Here is a 16,716-nt window from a genome sequence, read left to right as displayed (position 1 = left end):
GGAGGTTGTTGATATTTTCACCATTCCTTCGTGCTTCCTCCAGCCCCGGTTCTTCGAAGGAGGGCCCTCTTTGACCATTCCTCGTGTTGAATCCCTTCATATTGAGGGTTTGGAGCCCTCTGTTCGTCAAAGATTCCTTGTGCAGGATGCTTCAGCCTTGGTTCGGGTTCTTGAGATGGCTACTCTCTGTGCTCGCTCGGCCTCTTTATCTGTGGAGGCAGTGAGATTGCTCGAGGAGGATGTCAAGATGAAGACCTCTGCCCTGATGGACCGAGAGCAGCTGCTGAAGGAGCAGGGCGAAGAGTTGGCGTCCGTGAAGGCTCGGCTGAGTGCGGAAGAGGATGCTCTGGCTGATGTGCAAGGTCAATACACCTTGCTCTCCCGGACTCTGTATGGAGCGATGTTTTCCTCCTCGGTGAGGGAGGCCTCTCTTCGCCGTTCTCAAACTCCTTTTGAGGACGAGTCCGAAGAGGATAGGGCTCTCTTAACCCGGGCGGATCTGATCCAATATATCAGAGTCTTGGGGAGCGATTGTGTAGCGGCTGCCGAGGATACCAATAACTCTACTGTGACCCAGCTCATGTTGAAGAATCCTGGGGTGGAGTTGGTGACCGAGGGTACCGGGCCTTATCATCGCGTGGAGGGTGATCAGATTGTTTCTCCGGTCTTCGGGGAGGAGCCAGCGACTCAGGAAGCCGAGGAAGTCCATATGGAGGAAGGTGCTTGAAGGTTTTATGTTATAAGTGTTCAAATGATAGGCCTGCGAGCCTTTATTTTGTAATGATGTTCTGGGGGGTATGCCCCCGATTTTGATTTTGTATGTACATTTACCAGCTCGGTCTTGATGGCCGTAGTTGGGCATATCTTCGGGCTTTTTGCCCGTCTTTATTTAAAAGTACTTAGTTTTTAACGCTTTTGGTATTTTCCTTGGAATTTGTGTGCATGCGTTTGAGTTTTTGAGTTTTTGGGAGGTGTGTTATTCATTAAAGGCTTGTTCGTTTCCCAAGCTTTTTGTTCCCCTTCTTCCTCTATAAAAGGAGGTCTTATGGACCTTTCTTTCCTCATTTTTGTACGCAGGAATGGGTGGAGCTAAGGAGAAGAAAGTGTCTTCAGCCTCGCGCTCTTGTGGAGCGAAAAGGGTGAACGAGAAGAAGAAGGTTACGACCGGCTCCGCTTCTCGTTCCCAGGGGGCCCGGGGTTCTGATGATCCTGCTCAGTCGACTGGTGTGAGAGTCGTGGTTGACGCAAATGGTTTCGAGTCTGAGTGGAATGAAGATTGGTATCAGTATCTTTACTCGGAGGAATTTGTCCGTTGGGAGGAGTGAAACGTTTTCTTTTCATTTGGTGTTTGTTTTGTAATCTTCATGAATAATGAATAAAGTGCCATTGTTGTGTTTTGTGCGTTTATTTTGCATGTTTGGAAGGTTTGCTCGACTTATAATGTATTGATCGCCAAGTGTGTGGAACTGTGGTCGATTGCCGGGGACATGTGCCTGGCATATGGTGAGTCTCGGATTTCGTTGTGTTGAGCTCCGGGGCTCATGGCGTGAACGGTCCCCTCGCAAGCGGGGAGTTCTGCCGTCGTGGTACGTTTTTACGACGGGGATGCTCGGTATTCGGGTTCCCCGAAGGACAAGGAGTCTGCTCGATTAAGAGAGCGGGCTTCTGTCGTTTTGTTTCAGTTAGAGGTGCTCGACGAGTACCAGGCCACACCTGTATTTTTAGCTGTAGTATTATTTGAGGTTTTCAGCGTTCCAAGGTCGAGCGAATTCTTCTCCTTGCAAATTCTCTAGGTAGTATGCCCCGTTTTCTATCCTTGCTCGGACACGATAGGGGCCTTCCCAATTTGCGGCCAATTTGCCTTCTCGGGAATCTTTATGGTTTCATTTGAGTACTAGGCTGTCTACTTTGAATTCCCGTTTAATGACTTTTGCGTCATGCCTTAGGGCGATTTTTTGCTTGAACGAGGCTTCACGTAGAGCGGCTCCGGTTCAGATTTCTTCGACCAGGTCGAGCTCTTCTCTAATTGCCTCGATGTTGCCCTCTATTTCGAGGGGCTCTTCGGTGCGTCTTGAGGGCGCATGTATCTCGACGGGGATCACAGCCTCTGTCCCGTATGTCAGTCGGAAGGGGGTCTCCCTGGTGGTAGAGTGTGGGGTGGTGCGATAGGCCCAGAGGATGTTGTGTAGCTCTTCGATCCATCCCTTTTTTATTTTATCCAGTCTTCTTTTGAGGCCCCTTAATATTACTCGGTTAGCGGCCTCCGCTTGCCCGTTTGTTTGGGGATGCTCGACTGATGCAAAATGTTGTTTGGTTCCTAATTTCGTGACGAATTCTTGAAAACGCCCGTCGGTGAACTGGGTGCCATTGTCGGTGATAATGGCCAAGGGTATCCCGAACCGGGCGAGGATGTTTCTTTTGTAGAAGCGAAGTACGTTTAAGGAGGTGATTTTGGCTAATGGTTCGGCCTCGATCCACTTAGTGAAATAGTCGATCGCGATTATTAGATACTTGTTCTGATTGCTCCCGGTTACGAACGGGTCGAGGAGATCCATGCCCCACCACGCAAACGGCCATGGAGATGACAAAGACTTGAGTTCGTTGGGGGTGCAAGGTGCATGTCCCCAAAACGCTGGCACTTTTCCTATTTCTTTATGTATTCCTTGGTGTCGCCTTGCATCGTGGGCCAATAGTATCCGGCTCGGAGGGCTTTCCGGGCGAGAGATCTCCCTCCTAAATGTTGCAAGTTGATTCCCTCGTGTATCTCTCGGAGTATGTGGGGAACCGTGCCCTCATCTATGCATTTGAGGAGGGGTATGGAAAATCCTCGTCGGTAGAGGCGATTTTCGACCAAGACGTACGAGCAGGCTCTCCTTCGGATTACGGAGGCCTCTTTGGGATCGACGGGCAGGTGGTCGCTAGTTAGGTAATTATATACGGGGGTCATCCAGAAGGACGCGTCCCCTATCGGGTTTACGAGTGTTAGTGAGGATGGAGATTCAGTACTGGGTTTTGGCAATATCTCCTGGATTACATATTTGTTGCCCCCTTTCCTCCTCGTACTAGCTAGTTTTGATAACACGTCTGCCCGGGAGTTGTGTTCCCTTGGGATGTGTTTTACTTTGGCGCTCCGGAATCGGGTTAGTCTTTCTCGTACGAGGGCCAGATATTCGGCGAGGGCCTCGCTTTTGACCTGATATTCGCCTGATATATAGGAGGCGACCAGTTGAGAATAGGTGAATACCTCAATTTCCTCGGCTTCTAAGTCGTTCGCGAGGCGCATTCCGGCAAGTAGGGCCTCATACTCGGCTTGATTGTTGGATGTTGGGAATGAGAGCGAGAGGGATACTTCTATGAGGGTTCCTTCCCCGTTTTCTAGGATGATCCCTGCTCCGCTGCCAGTTGAGCTTGACGCCCCTTCCACGTATAATGTCCATCTCCGGGCGTTGTTGTTTGTTGTTTCGGAGAAAGCCATTTCGGCCACGAAATCTGCCAAGACCTGTGCCTTAAGGGCTTTTCTTCCTTTGTATTTGATGTCGAACTCTGTAAGCTCTAATGACCAACAGAGCATCCTTCCGGCCATATCGGGGCGTGCAAGCAATTGTTTCACGGGTTGCTCGGTTCGCACGACTATGGTATGGGCTAGGAAATAGTGCCTGAGTCTCCGGGCCGCGGTTATTAATGGGAGTCCGACTTTTTCGATTTGCTGGTATTTGACCTTGGGGCCTTGGAGTGCTTTGCTTGTGAAGTAAATGGGTTTCTGGCCTTCCGGGGTTTCTCGTATTAAGGCCGTGCTGACGGCCTCGGTGGATACGGCGAGATAGAGGTATAGGATTTCTCCGGCCTCAGGCCGGGATAAGACCAGTGGGCTGGAGAGGGCTTGCTTGAGATGGAAAAGGGCGCGCTCACACTCTTCTGTCCATTCGAAGGCGGTTTCCTTTCGCAAGAGTTTAAACAAGGGAAGGGCATGTTGGGCGGATTTGGCCACAAACCTGGATAGTGACGTGAGCATACCGTTTAGGGTTTGGATTGATTTTTTTGAGCTCGGGGTGGGAAAATCCTAAAAAGCCTTGCATTTATCCGGGTTGGCTTCGATTCCTCTTTCCGTTAGGTAAAAACCGAGGAATTTTCCTGCCTGCATGTCGAACGTACATTTCTCAAGGTTGAACCTCATCTTGCACTTTCGGGCTTGCTCGAAAACCTTTTTGAGATGGGCGGCATGATCGGTTTCTTTCTGGGATTTGACGATCATATCGTCCATATAGACTTCGAGTATGTCGTCTATTTCCGCTCGGAACACTTTGTTCATCATGCGCTGGTATGTCGCGCCGACATTTTTCAGATCGAAGGGCGTTACGTTGTAATAGTAGTTTCCCGATTCGGTCATGAAGGCCGTGTATTTCTTGTCAGTTTTAGTCATGGGTATTTGATTGTACCCGGAGTATGCGTCCATAAATGAAAGTAATTTAAAACCGACAGAATTATCGACTAGTTTATCTATATTAGGCAGAGGGTAAGCATCCTTTGGGCAAGCCCTATTAAGATCGGTGTAGTCAGTACACATGCGCCATTTTCCATTTTATTTTTTAACAAGTACAACATTGGAGAGCCAAGTGGTATACTTGGCCTCAGATATAAACTTGGCCTCTAGGAGGTCTTTTACAGCTAGTTCGGCCGCAGCCGTTTTCTCTGGTGATTGTTTTCTTCTTCTCTGAGCGACAGCCTTGCAAGCGGGGTCGATAGTCAGGTGATGGCAAGACACTTCTGGATCGAGCCCGGGCATCTCGGCGGAGCTCCAATCTAATAGATCGGTGTTTTCGCGGAGGCAAGCTTTGAGTTGTCTTTTGGCCAGGTCCGGCAGGTCTGCTCCGATCTTGACTCCCCTGGTCGGATCTTCTCCGAGGGCCACGAGTTCGAAGTCTCCGTCTGGAATTGGTCGGAGGATCCCTTCTAATGTACTTGCGTTTGTGCTCTGCTCGGGTTCTCCCAAGAAACGACTATCGAGGTCGACCGTGTCGATGCGCGACATTAATCGGTTGGTCTCGGAGATAGCGCTGGTCGCTATTTTATCTTGAGCGGGTGTCTTTATCATACTCAAGCCTTTGACAGAGGCTTCGAAGCATCTCTTGGCCGCTTCAATGTCGCAGTTGAGTGTTGCGACTTGTCCTTTGGTTGTGTAGTATTTGAGTTTGAGATGCACGGTTGAAGGGACCGCGATCAACTCGGCCAGGGTCGGGGTGTCCGAGGATGCATTGGTATATCGACGGGCAGTCGATGACCAGGAATTGGACCTTAATGGCCCTTGCGGTTTCCGCCGATCCTATTGAAACTATGAGCTCGACGAAGCCCCAAGGTTTAGTCACCGTGCCATTGAAACCTTGTAGGTCCGATCCTACGTAGGGCGTGAGGTGGCTGTCGTTAAGCTGCAGCGTTTTGAATAGTTAGGAGTACATGATGTCAACCGAACTTCCTTGATCGACCAATATGCGTCGGACGTCAAAGTTGGCCATCCTAGCCCGGATGAGGAGGGGAATGGTGGCATTGGGTTCTCCACCAGGCAATTCTTATTTGTAGAAGGATATAAAGGATGGGCTGCCTTGGTCGAGAGCAGTGGCTTTGCTCGAACTGGCTGAGAGTAGCTCGTCGAATTTTCGTTTCACGGATCCCACGGTGAGCTTGCTGAATCCCCCGCCCGATATGACCATGGCGGAGGGGAACATCTCCCATTCGCTGTGAGAAGAGGTGGTGGTCGCTGATTTGGCCCAGTCAGGAAGGTAAAAGTCTTTCGGCCAAGTGATGGTCAGGGCCACTTGCATGGCGGGCGTATCCTCCACCGGTTTTTCCTCGGTGATTGGTTTTGCTTCTTTGGCGGCCTCCTTCTTTTTCGCGTATTGCTTCAAGTGTCCATCCCTGATTAATATCTCTATGGCATCCTTTAGGTGGATGCAGTCCTCGGTGTTGTGCCCGTGGCCTTTGTGGAATCGGCAGAACTTTGATTTATCCACGTTCGGTCGTGCAGGCATAGTTTTAGGGAAGCGGACCTTGCCCGTCTGGAATTCAGCATTCGCGCACTCGTTTAGGATTCGTTCCCTTGAGGCGTTGAGTGGGGTGTATTCTCGGAACTTCCCAGCTAGGGCTTTGTAATCTTTGGGATCCCGACCCTTGTCGACTTTCTTTTTGTCCGTTCCCCGACGGGAATCGTCTTGGCGACCATTCTTGTTGCTTTCTTCCTGTCTGGAATTGCGTACCGCGTGAGCGGCTTCTTTTTCCTCATATTGTATGTATGCCTGGGCTTTGAGGAAGAACTCGTCTAGAGTGGTCGGTGTTTCAATCCCGACGGCTTTGGCGAAGTCTGAGCGTGGTCGGAGGTCTCGCTCGAGCAAGAATTTCTTCATGTGGGCAATGGTGGATACTTGTACGGCTTCCTTATTGAATCTTTCCATGTAAGCCCATAGGGACTCGTCTTTTCCCTGGATGATGGCTTCCAAGGAGGCTTCTGACTTGGGGTGTCTTCGGGAGGCCGTGAAGTGTCTGGAAAAAAGTTTCCTGAGCACCTTCCATGAAGTGATGGAGTCATCGGGCAAACTTTTATACTAAGTCATGGCTCCTTTGCGCAGGTTGGTAGGGAGCAAACGGCATTTGATGGCACCGGGCACTCCTCTGTAGTCGAGAAGGGCGTCGATGTTCTCTATGTGTTCGTCCGGATCGGTGGTCCCGTCGTATGTGCCCAGTGGCAGGGGTTTTTCAAGACCGACCGGTAGGGGCGCTTCCAAGATTGAGTGGGAAAGAGGGCCTCTGCGCTCTTCTTCGTCGTCGCTGGCGGAAGGAGTGGAAGAGTGGCTTTGACTCTGCCTGTGTCGCTTCCGGTTATCGTTGTGCCCTGTCAGGGGTGACTGGGATCTCTTTTTTGGTCGAGGAGACTGTGACCGGCGTCGAGAGTGATGGTCGCCTGACCCTTTCTTGGAGGGGGGACCCGTATTCCCTCTAGGGGAGGGGGAACGAGGGCGTTTCTTGGTCCCTACGTTGTGTTGAGGACGAGGCTTGCGACCTGGGGGAGTTTTTGAATGGCGCTTCTGCTCGAGAGCCCCGATCCTATCGTTTTGCTGTTGTATGAGCGCGTTGGTCTGGGCAAGGGCGGCCAGAACAACGTTCATGGTCTGGTCCTGGGGAGTCTGACCCTTGGAGAGGAAAGGGTTGCCCGAAATTTCTTCGGGGTTGTCCTTCCCGCTTGTATTTTCGAGATGATGAAATGGATCATCTTGGAGATCTTTTGGAGAAGGGGACACCGTGACACCGTCTCGAGGGACGGTGTTTCTGGAAGGGAGAACGACGGAGATGTCGTTTTTCTTGAGTATCGCAGCGTCTAATGAAGAGGGGTCTTTGTTATTGCCGGCCATGAGTAATGATTTGATTAAAGCTTTGGTTCCTAGGTTCTTGCAGGAGGCAAGAATGGATCAAGAAGGTGCAAGAAAAAGGAACGGGGGAGCTAGATTTCCTACAGACGGCGCCACTGATCTTACCAAGCGGATCAGATGGCCAACAACAATGAAGGCTTGAAGTTCGGGATGGTTGATGGGAAAAAAGGGTTGTACCTGCAAGGCACTCCGATGCCAAAGTAAGTAGGTATTCCACAAGGTACAACAAAGTGAGAAAATTTGGGGGTGGAAAAGATTACCTTGCCCTCTGTGTGGAGAGGGCTATTTATAGGATGTTCTTGTGCAGATTAGACTCCTCCTTATGGGGCGGATATTTAGGTGGCACACGACTTGGTTGTTCACCGGGCACGAGGGTCTCTCGTGGCCGGTTACCTTGTGAGTTTGCCCGGAGCGACCGGGCGGAACTTGTCACGCGTGGTCTAAAGTGTATTGGGCCGAAGGCTGGATTGGCCCAATTAGATAAATTGGGTCGGTCCAGAACAATAGTTATCAAACAGAGCTTTTTTGTTAATATGAGCTGAAAAACTAAAAGCTCTTTTTCTAGTGTTGCCAAACAGAGCCTAAGTGTTAAATGAGAATAAATATTTTTAAGAATATTTTCATAATGTTTGGACCATAAATGAATTTAATACGAAATAAAGCAAAAATATGTTCCCCGATAGCAAAAAAAAAAACATACATGACCACCTTATTACACTAAAATAACTTAAAGGGTCCTAGGTATATTTTTACCTAAAAAATGGCAAAATACTCTTTTTGGTCCCATATTTTATTCTCGGGGTTCATTTTGGTCCCTTATGAAGGATAGAAAAACACTTAGAAAGGGGGGGATTGAATAAGTGTGACTTTAAATCTTGGACGATAAAAATAAATGCACAAATATTTTTATCCTGGTTCGCTGTTAACGAAGCTACTCCAGTCCACCCCCGCAGAGATGATTTACCTCAATTGAGGATTTAATCCACTAATCGCACGGATTACAATGGTTTTCCACTTAGCCGCAACTAAGTCTTCCAGAGTCTTCTGATCACAACCTGATCACTCCAGGAACAACTGCTTAGTTCACTCCTAAGACTTTTTCTAGAGTCTACTGATCAACACGATCACTCTAGGCTTAGTTCACTCCTAAGACTTTCTGCTCAGCCAACTGCCAAGACTTCCTGCTCAGCCAACTGCCAAGACTTCCTGCTCAGCCAACTGCCAAGACTTCCTGCTCAGCCAACTGCCAAGACTTCCTAGAGTATACTGATCAACTGATCACTCTAGTTCCTTACAACTTAATGTAATCTATTCAAGAGTTTACAAATGCTTCTTAAAAGCGATAATCACAACTGTGATATTTCTCTTACAATTCAAGCTTAATCTCACTAAGATATTACAACAGCAATGTAGTGAGCTTTGATGAAGATGAAGATTCTGAGCTTTGGATTTGAACAGAGTTTCAGCAAGTTAATTTGAATTGTATTGGTGCGAAATCGTTAACCTTGCTTCTCATCAGAACTTCATATTTATAGGCGTTGAGAAGATGACCGTTGAATGCATTTAATGCTTTGCGTGTTCCGTACAGCTTTGCATTTAATGTTATACGCTTTTGTCAACTACCTCGAGCCTTGTTCACGCTGTGTCTACTGACGTAGCCTTTAGTAGCTTTAACGTTCCTTTTGTCAGTCAGCGTAGTCTGCCACGTGTACTTCCTTCTGATCTGATGTTTGTGAATACGACGTTTGAATATCATCAGAGTCAAACAGCTTGGTGCACAGCATCTTCTGATCTTCTGACCTTGAAGTACTTCTGAGCGTGATACCATCTTCTGATTTTCAGTGCTTCTGATCTCATGTTCTTCTGATGCTTCCATAGACCCATGTTCTGATTCTGCTTCGACCATCTTCTGATGTCTTGCCAGACCATGTTCTGATGTTGCACGCTGAACCATTTGAGACACATCTTCTGAGCGCTGAATTATGCGTACTCTTTATATATATTTCCTGAAAGGGAAATTGCATTGGATTAGAGTACCATATTATCTTAAGCAAAATTCATATTATTGTTATCATCAAAACTAAGATAATTGATAAGAACAAATCTTGTTCTAACAATCTCCCCCTTTTTGATGATGACAAAAACATATATAAATGATATGAATTTGCGATCAGAAAGAGTAGACGGCAAAAGACAAATTACACAGCTATAGCATAAGCATATGAATATGTCTCCCCCTGAGATTAACAATCTCCCCCTGAGATAAATAATCTCCCCCTGAAATAAATACTCGAAGAACTTTGATAAAAGACTTCCCTGATTATTTCGGTAGAGACGATCATATAAGCTTCTGCCTTCAGAGAATTCATAGCTTCTGACTTCTGCTTCCATTGGACAGCTTCAGAACTTGAATTTCTTTAGATCCTTAGAACACTCACAGCTTCTGACTTCTGCTTCCATTCAGGACAGCTTCAGAACTTGAGTTTCTTTGATCTTCAGAACATTCACAGCTTCTGACTTCTGCTTCCATTCAGGACAGCTTCAGAACTTGAATTTCTGGATCTTTTGGAGCATTCACATCTTCTGATTTCTGCTTCCCTCGGATAGCTTCAGAACTTTGAATGTCTACCAACATCACTTCATGCTAGATTTGTATCAGAACATTGTTGAATGTACCAGAGCATCATCTGAGCATCTCTACATCCTGAAATGTTACAGAACAAAAACTAAACGACAAAAGTCAGCATGAACGAGTTAGAACATAAAATGTATATTCAAATACATGATATGTATCAGAGCCAAATGTATCAGAGCATTTAGGCTAAAAACATGTATCAGAGCAAATAATGTATCAGAGCCATAACATAATATGTATCAGGGCAAATAGAATTTTGTCATAACAGGATAGACAATGATATTCAAATTCTATTATCAGTGCTTCTGATTCATTCTTCTTTCTTGCTTCTGATCTCTGAAGCTTGACAGCACTCAGCTTGCTTCAGTTTCCATGGTTTTGCTTCTAGTGTTTGCTTTGAAGATTCACTTCACTTCTCTGTACCTGCAAAACACTTAAACCATATAGAACTTGCAGTTCTTGTTAGTGAATGTGTGGGAGCCTTTACCCAGCAACTGATAGATTTAATCAAATCATTTATCATTTATCTTTCTCCCCCTTTTTGTCATAACATCAAAAAGAATATTTAAAAAGATTCAGATGTATAAAACGACAAAAGAAAACATTTACTGGAATGTAAAACACAAAGAACCTTTTTTCATTGATAAGCAAAAGAGGATTACAAGACAGGAATGCAGAAAAACAGATGCAACAAGGAAGGGAAACTACAAAGACCAAAAGACTAAGAGCCTAGCCTACGCAAAATCCGCGCCAGAACATCATGAATCCCGTCAGTGCTTGTAGCTTGCCTTGTCATGAAGGAACGAAACTCAGCATTGGCTGCTTCTTGCGCGTCCAAACGAGAAGCCAGCAAAGCTTGATTCTGATGAAGAGTTTCCAAGGTCTCCATCAGAGCTGAGGTTTCACCAGAAGAAGAAGCACCAGTATTTCTGCCCAGAGGGACAGCAATCTCAGCAGGGTGATCTTCTGGAAGATCTTCAGCTTGTGCATCTCCCATTTCCTCATCTGAGTCTGACTCAGAAGGAGCCTTGGCATATTCTGGTTCAGGCAGCTCAGAAGTTCCATCTTCCAATGCTTGAAGAATAGCTGCTAGGTTTGTTGGAGGAGTAGGACCAGCAACTTCAGCACGATAAACCACTACTGGAAAGACCATGTGAGGTGCTTTTTCAGAAGGGTTCATTCTGAACCAGTTGAACAGCCACTGAAAATCTCCAGTCAGCACAGGAAACCAGAGCACAGAAGACCGGGGTTTCCACACCACGATATCTCTGCAGAGATTTTCTTCTTCCAACTCATCTGCAGGTATCTTCTCTTCAAGAACTCTTCTGTTCCTGATGAGACAGTGATGGCTGCTCTCACCAACTTCCAACCGGAGACCACGAACACCAGGGGCTTCAGACATAATCCTTCTCTGAGTGTCTGTAGCCTTATCCAGAAAATCCTGACGAAAGGTATTCCAGAGGTTGTTTGTAGCATACTCATCCAGATGATTAAGGTGAGCGGCACCCAGAATCTCCAACCAGCCATTTACATCAGCATGTAAAAGCTCCAGATATGTTTGAGTGGTAGGGGTTGGAGGGTTGACAGTGATCCTTGAGTCGGGAAGAACAACACTATAGGGATTAGGTGTTCTGGTGGGAAAAGGGTATGAGAGGGATGAAGAAATATCTGAAGGAAGGGTTAAAGGAGAGGAGATATCAGATGGTGAAGAAGGTGGTTCCGAGAGGATGAATGAGGAGGAAGAGGTGGTGGAGGTCTTTGAAGAGGGAGGTGATTGACGAGAATCGTCAAGGGGTTGATATATTTTGAGAGGGTCATAGGAGATCCTAACTCTTTTAGGTTTGGTTTCTGGTTCAGCAGATGCCTTTCTCTTTTGTTTCCTATCATTGTCTTGATTCCCAGAGTTTGACGATGGATTCATGATGAACTTTCAGATATTGGAAATTGCTAGGGTTTATGATATGAAAAGAGAGAGATGAAAAAGAAACCGAATGCAGAGAGAGAGAAATATGAGAGGGAAAAGAAACGTTTGAAGAGTATAAAAAGAAAACTGAAAGAGAGTAAATGATGAAAAGCATTTAATGTTACGTGACATGAGGAGAGATAATAATGACAAAAGACGTGATTTGCACAGTTACCTAAATAGACGTCCCCTCAACTGCACGCACGCTTGTCCAGGAATAGTGAACACGTGTTTACCATCTGGATAGCCAGTTACAGCTGTTTTGCTTTAAAGAGAGATTCTGAATCAACTTAGACACTGAAACGTTAGTAATAACTGAATCACAATTTCTAATTGATTTCTATCAGAACTTCTTAACAAAAATTTCATATCAAAGGATACTCATACGTAAGAATTTCTCATCTTCTCATTCTGAGCTTGTTTCTGAAGACCCAATTTGTACCAATTATATTGAATCCATCTGGTCTAGGAACAAGATCCCAAACATCATTCCTTGTAAACTGATTTAGTTCTTCTTGCATAGCAATTATCCAGTCTGGATCTTCTAGAGCATGATCAACAGAAGTTGGCTCGATCAAAGATACAAGACCTAATTGACAGTCTGCATTGTTTCTAAGGAATGCTCTTGTTCTGATTGGATCATCCTTCTTTCCAAGAATGACATCTTCTGAATGACCAGAGATGAGTCTGGATGATCTTCTGACAGATGGTTCTTCAGAAATACTTAGATCCTCCAGAGAAGCTGATACTTGATCTTCAGATTCTTTGCTTCTGAGAAGCTCTGCTTCTGATGCGTTGCTTCTTGGCTCAACAACTTCTGATATGTCAATATCACAACCTGCAAAATTATCAACTTGCTTTGGTTTTTCAGAACCAAGCTTATCATCAAACCTGATATTGATTGATTCTTCTACAACCAATGTTTCAGTATTGTATACTCTGTAGCCTTTTGAGCGTTCAGAATATCCAAGAAGGAAACACTTTTGAGCTTTGGAATCAAACTTACCAAGATGATCTTTAGTATTCAGAATAAAGCACACACATCCAAAAGGATGGAAATATGAAATGTTGGGCTTTTTATTCTTCCACAATTCATAGGGAGTCTTATTAAGAATAGGTCTGATAGAGATTCTATTCTGAATATAACATGCAGTGTTTATTGCTTCTGCCCAGAAATGCTTAGCCATATTGGTTTCATTGATCATGGTTCTGGCCATTTCTTGAAGAGTCCTATTCTTTCGTTCTACAACCCCATTTTGCTGTGGAGTTCTAGGACAAGAGAAATCATGGGCAATACCATTTTCTTTGAAGAATTCTTCAAAGGATCTGTTCTCAAATTCACCACCATGATCACTTCTGACCTTTATGATTTTACACTCTTTTTCAGATTGAATCTGAATGCAGAAATCAAAGAACACTGAATGAGTCTCATCCTTGTGTTTCAAGAATTTTACCCATGTCCAGCGGCTATAATCATCTACGATGACTAATCCATATTTCTTTCCTCTGACAGATGCTGTTTTGACTGGGCCAAACAGATCAATGTGCAAGAGTTCTAATGGCCTTGAGGTAGAAACAACATTCTTAGACTTGAATGCAGGTTTGGAGAACTTGCCCTTCTGACATGCTTCACAAAGAGCATCTGATTGGAATTTCAGATTAGGAAGTCCTCTGACAAGATTCAGTTTGTTAATTTGAGAGATCTTTCTCAAACTAGCATGACCTAATCTCCTGTGCCAGACCCACTGCTCTTCAGAAACAGACATAAGACAAGTCACCTTCTGACTCATAAGATCTTGCAGATCTGTCTTATAAATGTTGTTCTTCCTCTTGCCTGTAAATAGGATTGAGCCATCCTTCTGATTTACAGCCTTGCAAGACTCTTGATTAAAGATTATATCATAACCATTGTCACTTAATTGACTGATAGATAAAAGGTTATGTGTTAATCCTTCTACAAGAAGTACATTAGAGATGGAAGGAGAGTTACCAGATTTTATAGTTCCAGAGCCAATTATCTTGCCCTTCTGATCTCCTCCGAACTTGACTTCTCCTCCAGACTTAAGCACCAGGTCTTGGAACATAGACCTTCTTCCTGTCATGTGTCGCGAGCATCCAGAGTCCAGGTACCATGACATGTTGTGCTTTGTCCTTCTTGCAGCCAAGGATATCTGCAATAGGAATAATCTTATCCTTAGGTACCCACATCTTTTTGGGTCCTTTCTTGTTAGATTTTCTCAAGTTCTGATTGAACTTGGGTTTAACATTGTAAGCAATAGGAGGAACAACATGATAATTCTTAATGTGAGTTTCATGATATTTCCTAGGTTGTGTCACATGCTTCTTAGTGTGTGTTATGTGAAAACTTTGTGCATGTGAGGTGTGCCTAATATCATGAGAGTGGCCATACTTGAACTGATCATACAATGGCTTGTATGTAATTTTCATTTCATCAACAGGTTCAAGTTTGTATGGGGTTTCACCCTCATAACCAATGCCAACTCTTTTGTTTCCAGACACAGCATATATCATAGAAGCTAGCTGACTTCTGCCAATACTTCTAGATAAGAACTTTCTGAAACTTAAATCATATTCTTTCAGAATATGGTTCAGACTAGGAGTGGATTTTTCTGAATCAGAAGGAGATCCAACATTATTGGATAATTTTAAAAGTTTTTCTTTTAATTCAGAATTCTCCAACTCAAGCTTCTTTGTTTCAAATTCAAATTGCTTTTTCAGCTTTTTGTATTTGAGACTAATCTGAGACTTGAGTTCCAGAAGTTCAGTTAGACCGGAAACTAACTCATCTCTAGTAAGTTCAGAAAATACCTCTTCAGAATCTGATTCTGATGTAGATTCTGATCCATCATCTTCTGTCGCCATCAGCGCACAGTTGGCCTGCTCATCTTCTGAATCATCTTCTGACTCATCCCAGGTTGCCATAAGACCTTTCTTCTTATGAAACTTTTTCTTGGGACTTTCCTTTTGAAGATTTGGACATTCATTTTTGTAGTGTCCAGGCTCATTGCATTCATAGCACATGACCTTCTTCTTGTCAAATCTTCTTTCATCAGAAGATTCTCCACGTTCAAATTTCCTTGAACTTCTGAAGCCTCTGAACTTCCTTTGCTTGGTCTTCCAGAGTTGATTTAGCCTTCTGGAAATCATGGACAGTTCATCTTCTTCTTCAGATTCTGATTCTTCAGGATCTTCTTCTCTGGCCTGAAAAGCGTTAGTGCATTTCTTGATATTTGATTTTAATGCAATAGACTTACCTTTCTTTTGAGGCTCATTTGCGTCCAGCTCTATTTCATGACTTCTCAAGGCGCTGATAAGCTCTTCCAGAGAAACTTCATTCAGATTCTTTGCAATCTTGAATGCAGTCACCATAGGACCCCATCTTCTGGGTAAGCTTCTGATGATCTTCTTCACATGATCAGCCTTGGTGTATCCTTTGTCAAGAACTCTCAATCCAGCAGTAAGAGTTTGAAATCTCGAAAACATCTTTTCAATGTCTTCATCATCCTCCATCTTGAAGGCTTCATACTTCTGGATTAAGGCAAGAGCTTTTGTCTCCTTGACTTGAGCATTTCCTTCATGAGTCATTTTCAAGGACTCATATATGTCATAGGCCGTTTCCCTGTTAGATATCTTCTCATACTCAGCATGAGAGATAGCATTCAGCAAAACAGTTCTACATTTATGATGATTCCTGAAAAGCTTCTTTTGATCATCATTCATTTCTTGCCTTGACAGCTTTACGCCTCTGGCATTTACAGGATGTTTGTAACCATCCATCAGAAGATCCCATAGATCACCATCTAGACCCAGAAAGTAACTTTCCAGTTTATCTTTCCAGTATTCAAAGTTTTCACCATCAAATACCGGCGGTCTAGTATAACCATTGTTACCGTTGTATTGCTCAGCAGAGCCAGATGTAGATGCAGGTGTAGGTATAGTCCTTTCACTTTCATCAACCATCTTTTAAATGAAGCGTTTTTCTCTTCCTGAATCTTTTCTAAACACGGTTAAGTGCTTGCACCTTAGAACCGGCGCTCTGATGCCAATTGAAGGATAGAAAAACACTTAGAAAGGGGGGGATTGAATAAGTGTGACTTTAAATCTTGGACGATAAAAATAAATGCACAAATATTTTTATCCTGGTTCGCTGTTAACGAAGCTACTCCAGTCCACCCCCGCAGAGATGATTTACCTCAACTGAGGATTTAATCCACTAATCGCACGGATTACAATGGTTTTCCACTTAGCCGCAACTAAGTCTTCCAGAGTCTTCTGATCACAACCTGATCACTCCAGGAACAACTGCTTAGTTCACTCCTAAGACTTTTTCTAGAGTCTACTGATCAACACGATCACTCTAGGCTTAGTTCACTCCTAAGACTTTCTGCTCAGCCAACTGCCAAGACTTCCTGCTCAGCCAACTGCCAAGACTTCCTGCTCAGCCAACTGCCAAGACTTCCTGCTCAGCCAACTGCCAAGACTTCCTAGAGTATACTGATCAACTGATCACTCTAGTTCCTTACAACTTAATGTAATCTATTCAAGAGTTTACAAATGCTTCTTAAAAGCGATAATCACAACTGTGATATTTCTCTTACAATTTAAGCTTAATCTCACTAAGATATTACAACAGCAATGTAGTGAGCTTTGATGAAGATGAAGATTCTGAGCTTTGGATTTGA

General features: G+C 44.5%; 1 protein-coding gene across 1 annotated transcript; it reads right to left on the bottom strand.

Moving 5' to 3' along the window:
- Positions 1 to 2,644: 2,644 nt before the first annotated feature.
- On the bottom strand, positions 2,645 to 5,029 carry LOC131597305 (uncharacterized). The gene is made up of 2 exons (XM_058870009.1): positions 4,623 to 5,029; positions 2,645 to 3,992 (listed from the first exon to the last, which is right to left on the bottom strand). The coding sequence occupies exons 1-2, from the start codon at positions 5,027 to 5,029 to the stop codon at positions 2,645 to 2,647; spliced, it is 1,755 nt and encodes a 584-aa protein (XP_058725992.1).
- Between the last annotated feature and the right edge of the window lie 11,687 nt (positions 5,030 to 16,716).

The sequence above is a fragment of the Vicia villosa genome, linkage group LG4 (assembly GCF_029867415.1).
Source record: "Vicia villosa cultivar HV-30 ecotype Madison, WI linkage group LG4, Vvil1.0, whole genome shotgun sequence".
Classification (NCBI taxonomy): Eukaryota; Viridiplantae; Streptophyta; class Magnoliopsida; order Fabales; family Fabaceae; genus Vicia; species Vicia villosa.
Note: the sequence above shows the minus strand (reverse complement) of the source record. Positions and strands in the feature narration are given on the sequence as shown.